General features: G+C 42.1%; 1 protein-coding gene across 1 annotated transcript in view; it reads right to left on the bottom strand.

Annotated features, from left to right (window-relative positions):
- Positions 1 to 257, bottom strand: part of LOC144701736 (exocyst complex component EXO70H1-like) — a 2230-nt gene extending 1973 nt beyond the window's left edge. Inside the window, exon 1 of the mRNA XM_078573482.1 lies at positions 1 to 257. This exon is cut by the window's left edge and continues 1973 nt beyond it. Coding sequence (XP_078429608.1) covers positions 1 to 124 — 124 coding nt within the window. The 5' untranslated portion in view covers positions 125 to 257.
- Positions 258 to 7786: the final 7529 nt, after the last annotated feature.

Here is a 7786-nt window from a genome sequence, read left to right as displayed (position 1 = left end):
TGGTCGCCGAGAAGCTATGATGTTGCGACGTCGACGGTGCCGTTTCCCGCGAGGTTTCTCGGCGGTGCCCGTGCTTGGGTGAGGCCCGAAGGAAGATACTGCGGAGTCCTTTGGCGGGCGACATCGCACAGAAGGTGGGCGATCGCCTTCTTCGTTGACGGGGACGGTAGATGAAGACTGGCGAGGAAGTTTTTCGAAGTCTTCCGTCTCTAACAAGCAAGCTCGTTGATGGCTTGGTGGGTGTATGATCTCTGGCTATGAGAGGTGTTTATATAGAGTTTCGGATGAGATTTGGGGGGGAATTGGGGGAATAGACGCGTTGACTCTTGGTGCGCTCAGGAATGGGACCTGGTAACATTTCCTGTGGATTATCGATAGGGGTTACGCGTAGGTTGAAGTCGGACGATATCCATGGCACGTGGGAAAGCAACCCATGGATTGTTCTCGCGGTCTCCAATATTCATCATCGGCGGACCTTTCGGAGATTGCCCGCGCTTACGCGTGACTAGTCAACTCTTAGCGTTGATTACGATGTCAGATTTTGACCCCTGAGAATTTTCGGCGTATTTTGACCATTCGTATTCGCGCTGAAAGAAGATGTCATCGAAGCTCTAAGATGTCAAAGATTTGGTTTTAGTTGGCATCCAACATGTAATTGCTGTATCCCTCTGAACGATGCAGTTTGGCAGAACTCCAAATGGCAAAAATGGGCTAAGCACGAGCGATGAAGTCCCAACAAGGATCCGCGGTATACCGCGGAAGAAGACTCTCCGTCTGTTTAGATAGGCTTGGCTCGGATTTCACTATTTTCACGGGTTCAAGTTTCCATGACTTAGAAACGATGGCCCCCGCCAAATATTTATCCGCTTCAAAGATTTCGTTTGTTGGTTTGGTTGGGAAAAGAAATTTACTGAATGTTATTCATCACGTTACGCCGTTGCTTGGACGATAATCTGTGAGATTTAGTCTTATCATGAAAGCTATTGCTCGTTTTCCTTTGGGTGATGATTCTGGGGAGAGATGAAATAGCGACGCCGTAGAAATCTTGGAGGAGAGGGAGATGAAACAACGCATCGCAAATAAGGTTGCGCCAGAGAAGAGCTGTTGACATTTGACCACTACATTGGAGCGGTTACTTTCCAAACGTGGAACAGTCTTTTAAGAAAACAGTTACTCTTCCAAACGTGGAAATCTCCTTAAGAGGGCAGTTACAATCTGTCCACGTTCATACAACTGTCCCTGAGATAACGGGGAAGTTACGAATGATGGAGGTTACGCCTTCCTCATTTTGGAGGCCTATAAATCATGGAGAATGGAGGCCCCTTTAATATGTTGTTGAAGTCATTTCCTTTTTCCTCGATCATCTTGTGTGTCTTCTCTATCTTTGTATCAACTTCTTTTGAGATCAGTAGAAGTTACTGTGCGTTTGAGAAGATCCTTTCGTCTCTGTTCAAATTCGCTTCCGTCTACCTTCATCTCAACTCTCCTGTTCTCTTTGTAACAAGAGCCATTATCAGGGCATTTGAAACAGAATTAGTAAGGTAGGAGCCAAATTCCAGTCTCATAAATGGGCCAAATATGCGGCTTAAAAGTATATCATTAGCCTGACGTCGGACGGAGCCGAGCTTTGCTGGCTTGGGTAGAGGGTCATTAGTCTATATGTAGGGGAATGGGATAAACAGATAACTAGAATCTCTCTCTTTCTCTCTCCCCCTCCCTCCCTTTATGTCATATCGTTTCGACCGTAAGTTGCTGCGTGATCTAACATCCGAGCACCCAAAGATAAGGATTGACATTGCACAAGTATGTTGGCTTTCATTGAGAATGAGCTTCATACGGCAGTAGGTGGAGGTCGTCGTTAGTGGTTTTCCTGACATTATCTGCGTCACTGATGACGAACATTCTCCAGAGTCTAAAAACAGTGCACAATCATTTTCCTGGTTCTTTACGAGCTGAGAATTCTATAGCTTACATTTCTGTGGGATGTTTTGATGGATTGTACGAAAAGAGCTAGCGAAAAAACGGCATTACCAAAGTCACGTCGAGCCTTGAAGTGGTATCTCAGAATGATTGTCATGAAGTGACAATACGACGAGAACTCAACAGACTCGAGCTGCAAACCAGTTTTCCACCAGCAAAAACGGAAATATCTTCTACTGCCCTAATTCTGCCGAACATCATCTGTAACTTCAACAGTTGATTGCGCCTCTACATCTAAATATATTTCGCGACATTTCTATGATGAAAAATCCGACGACGTGGTCCCCGAGTAGAAAATTGACAGATTATCTTCTTATCTAGCTGACAGAGATTAAAGGGTGGATTGAGGGTTTTATAGAAGAATAGATCCGTGGATGTGCATGCGGATAGATAGTCGTAATTTTTCTTCAATAAATTTTCTTCTTGTCAACCGTTGGGAATTTGTCAACATTTATTGGCGTGCAGTCTAGTTATATCATGTGAGGGTAAGAACCGTCCAAAGGTTAGATTCTTTTTCTTACCATTACGCCAGAGAATAAAAAACATAATAAATATCTGATTCGTATTGGAGTAGTAATAAGCCGTTAATCTTTTCTAACTTTCATAATTACGGTAGTATTATGGGTTTCAAATGGTAGCGCATCCACGTAACCATGATGCGGTTCGGTCTTATCGAGAGGAACTTACGAAAATGATATGACTAAGTGGTCTCCACTCGTTGGGCTGAACTGGACGATGTGGACATGGCGATACGGATGTTTCTGCACCAGGAGTACGGACTCAACGTTTATTTGAAATCAAAACCTTGAGCTTCATTACCATCAAAACGAGATGACATGAGGTAATCACCAGAGGGACCGTACCTCACATTGAATATATGCCTCTCTATCTATCCATCTCTATCAGTATCTGTCTCTCTCTCTCCGCATAACTTTTTTTACTCAGACCTCGAGGAATAGCCCACATAAGAAATTTCTGTAGGGGGGCATGTCTCTCACAGAAAGCGGCACGGTGGGAGAACAGAGCCGTGCATTCGCTCAGGATGGCCCGTCATGCTATGAAACATGTGGCCTCTCAGTCACATCCTTCTCAATATCTTCTTTGGAAAACGCCAGCTGTATTAAATGAAGAAGCGAGTTTGTGACGCTCAACTCAATCGTTGCTTTCAGAGTACGACGATTAGAGAAACGTGTGCGACATTTGCACCCTCACTTGTATGCTGAGGCGATTTCTGTACGGCCTAGCTGCCGTCTCCTATTTTTTCTACTATAATCCTGATCGTCTTGCAGTTGAGAAAATAAAACCCGAATAAGGATAATCATTCAAGGATGGAGTCATTCCGTATCGACCTTTATCTCGAATATCCGCTTCTATGGACGACTAAGACAATTCATTAAAGTCAAACTCTCTAGGACCCACCCACGTTCCAGAAATTTCCGAACTCACCTACAAGATTTCAATCCACTCATCGTAGGCGAGGACGGAAAGTATGGCCCGGTATATTCAAAGATTTGGAAAGGTAAATCTCACCTAATTTTTCAGATTCGTCAATTTTTTCGTCTTGGACAGATGGGAGATACAGTTTCCAAAGGAAACCGAAGCGATCTAAGTCGGCGTTGGGATTCATAAGTGACAAGCTGCTAAGATGATTGTCTCTGTTCGCCATTTTCCTTATAATGTAGGAAGCTTCCGTTGAGATGGAGATCAAATCCAAAAGACGTTAACCTATTTTTCACACATAAATGATACAAAAGTAAACGTCACGAAACGAGATTTTCGTTACGGGCACGCCCCATCCATGCATTTTAGCGGAGATACAGCTAATGATTGATGGGAAATATCGGCTGTCGATGGGTCAGCTACTTGAATAACGGCTGGCCTATTTCGCGCGAAACTTATTAAAAATTATTGTTCTTCTATTATTTTTTGTCACGCTCTACGCTGAGATGGAAAATCTCGGGGGAAGTTCATTCAATGAACGCGTGAATATTCGGTAAACGGGTGGGACAACGTCCAGTGCGCAGTTCAAAATCTTCTAAAAGACTTGAGAGGAAAGAGAAACGTCTCTCTCACGGTAGATAAGTGTGGTTTTCTAATTATCGCTTTCTTGACCCCTTATCTCTATCATAGGATAAGAAGGGAAACTTATCAGAAGGCAATTCCGAAAGTCGTCGGGCATTGCTTCTTCGTCATCATCTGCGTCACGGCTGATTTGACGGAACTGGTCCAGATGTATTGCATACAAGGATACACCAAGTCCTCTAGGGCGAATTCGTCCGGTTTGTGTGAATAGGAAGAATGCCACGGGAAGAACAACTGTATTATTATTTGTGAATACGTTCAGAAAACTAGGATGAAGAACACAGTCATTTTTTGTGTTCGTACCATGTATGAAAGAGAACCAGGTGTAACTACTTCGACCTAGGCTTTAGAAAAAATAGAAACCATTTTCTTCAACTTTTTTACTGTGTTCATTGTCCTTGACTCCATATTTTGAGAGAAAGCATGAGAGACATAGGGAGACAGAGATAGGGAGAACGAGAGATGGTCAAACCCCTACATTCAAAGTGGCTATATGCATTCTACGCAAAGCTTGCGAGATTGGCCAATGGTAACTAATCGCGCGCTCTCTCTCTATTTCTGTTCATTTTCTACATAGAAACTTCTGGGTGTCACGCAAACAGAATTGACGGCAATTGTTAAGGTTAGCTGGAGGATGTAAGTCAGGCGGTACGGGTGTTTCTGCACCAGGAGTACGAGTCAACGTCTATCCGAAACAAGAAGTTGGGGCTTCATCACTATCAAAACGAGATAATAATTTCTCGTTCTATAGATATTTATCTACGTCATCGACTACGAAGTCCAGAGAATTCATTCAATGAGACGTTGAGGAATAGATCATGTCACGAATGTCGATGGAGGAATGTATCGCGCTGTACGGTAGGAAGAAGGTAGATCGTCCTTTCTGAAACTTCTGAAGTCTCAGTCGCACGTCTTATCAATATCTTCTTTGGAGAACGCCAACTGTAGTAAGTGAGGCAGTAAGGCCGTGACGGCCCCCTCATTCGTTGCTTCCAGACTACTGATTATCGAGGAATACAGCTGAAAGGATGATCGTCTAGTGAGGCATATTCTGTGCGGCCTAGCCGCCGTTTTCTCTTTTTTGTTATTCCAGTCCCGATCGTTTCGTCAGGTTGTGTTATGTCAAGAAGAAAATAAAACCCGATGCTAGAACATGATAGTTATGCAACGGCGAAGTCAATTAGAATTCGACCTTATTTTTAGTCAATTTTTTCCTTTCCAGTTAAATTGAAAGCGACGAAACCAGCCATTCCCTATCATCCGGATATTCCGTTTCGTGAACGACTACGACTTTGCCTAAAAGTCAAACCACGGACCCACCCACGTTCGAAAACCTTCCAAAGTTTTTAAAATTTTCGTTAGATGCAGCACGTTACTGGGAGGAATAAGGGTATGTTCGTATTCATTCAAACGTTTTAAAACATATCTCACGAAAGTGTAGTTGCGACATCCCCAGTTGTCTTGTGCAAACGAAAGGGAAACAAGATGGATATGAAGAGTCGTTAAAACTTTCTAGTCGTGGATTAATGAAGGCCCAGCGGTCAATATTTTTTGCGGTCCATTTTGGGGGGAGGATATATCACATATGCCTTTAAGGTAGGTAGGGTTCACGGACACAGACTAGAAAGTTTAATATTCCAGGATGAAAAAGCTACCCATCAAGTGTGTCGGACGTCGGACTGGATGGAAATTCATCCATCCCACCAAGGAGGACAAAAACTCTCTCATCTTCTTGATCGGGGGAAGGCGATGATGTTGTAGGTACAGTGCACTCCTAGACACGTAAAAGTTTATTGTTGCAGAAGAAAAACAAATCCCATCTAGGGACTTGGACGTCGCACAAGATGGAAATTCATCTCCCCACCAAGGTTAGGGCAATTGTTTTCTTCAAGTGATGAAAAGATACCTCGTCTTCTCGTGTTGGACGGGGGACGATGACAAGAGGGGCCAAACTTCCCTTTTAAGGATTATTTTGGAATTATCTAGCCTACTATATTCAAGTAAATGATCTTTTCTTCAGAGTTTTAATACAGATTTGACATGGCTGGAGTGATGCCTAGTGCATCATGCTTTCCCTAATGTGATTGTTTATGGAGGCAGAGAGTTCTCCAATGGGATGGTTTTGGCACATTTTTATGTGGTAGGTATGGTACACGAACGGAGATATGACAGTTTTTTTGTTCCAGAAGGAAAAAAAATCATCCTGTCTATTGACTCGGACGTTGGACAAGATGGAAATTCATCCGTCGACAAAGGATAGGAAAATTGCTTTCTTGAGAGGATGAAAAACTATCTCATCAGCTAGTGTTGGACGGGGGGCAGTGATAAAAGGGTGAAAATTACCCTTAAGGATTATTTTGGAATTCTTTAGCTTACAATTTTCAATAATGATTTTTTATTCTGAGTTTAAATGCAGATTTGACATTGCTGGAGTGATGCCAAGGGCATCATGCTTTCTCAAATGTGATTTTTTATGGAGGCAGAGAGCTTTCCAATGCGATGGTTTTGGCCAGCCAAAATGTCACATATGGCTATGTGGAAGGTACCGTACATTCACCGAGATAAAACAATTTTTGTTGCTGTCGGAACAAAAATTCTATCTAGAGACTTGGATGTCAGACTAGATGGAAATTCATCCACTGAATAGGACATGACATTTTTTTCTTCAGCGGATGAAAAAGTATGTCGTTTGCTAGTGTTGGACACGGGACAGTGACAAAATGGTGAAACTTACCCATGAGGATTATTTTGAAATTCTCTGGCCTACAATTTGCAAGTCAATGATATATTCTTTAGAGTTTAATGCATATTGGACATTGATGGAGTGATGTCTTAAGAGGAATGAAGGCCATGTCAATGTCGACATTGACCAATAGGATTTCAAATAATAGTAGACTAGTAAGAGTAGAACATGTACCTATACTCATTAAGAGAAATAGATGGGCAGGATTAAATATACGAAAATATTGATAGCTAGGATTAAATATAGTAGGACTAAATTTAGATAGGTAAACATAACCGTTAGATAATCTAATGGTTATAATTAAACTTAGATGGGTCATTATAGATCTCGATCTATAACTACATATCACTATCTGTTTAATAGCTATCTGTATAAATACCAACAAATCTGCTGTGATTTATGATAAGCAAGATCAACGATCTTAATCTCTACTTCTGTTCTTGTCTCTCTCCTTCTCATCTATCTCCCATTCTCATTCTCTTTTCTCTTCTCCTTCTGCGTCTTCTTCTACTTCTTCTGAGATGATTTCACAATGCCAAGGACAGCATGCTTCCCAATTTTGATTGTTTATGGAGGAAGAGAGTTCTCCAATGGGATGGTTTTGGCTTGGCCAAATAGCACATATGTTTATGTGGTAGGTATGGTACACAGACAAATATGTAACAGCTTTTTTTCTAGAAGGAAAAAAGCGTTTCATCTGGGTCATCATGTCACGACAAAGCATGCTCTAACGGGAGCAGTAGATCAAATAGAGAGAAAACAAAGATGTGAAATCTCATTCAACTGGAAAATAGAAGGGAAAGAATGATATCAGATGGGGCTGCCTCTCCTCTCCTCGAACCAGGAGGAGGAGCCTATGATGGAAAAAACTCCAGAAGAGAACGCAAGAAATCTTTCTCGCTCACTCACAAAGAGAAAGTCAAAACACAGTGGAAAGAGAAAAAACACTTGTCGTCTTGATTTATCTTTGGTCCACACAGG

Source organism: Wolffia australiana, chromosome 1 (genome assembly GCF_029677425.1).
Source record: "Wolffia australiana isolate 7733 chromosome 1, ASM2967742v1".
Taxonomy (NCBI): Eukaryota; Viridiplantae; Streptophyta; class Magnoliopsida; order Alismatales; family Araceae; genus Wolffia; species Wolffia australiana.
The sequence above is the reverse complement of the archived record's forward strand: the minus strand, read 5'-3'. Positions and strand labels throughout refer to the sequence as shown.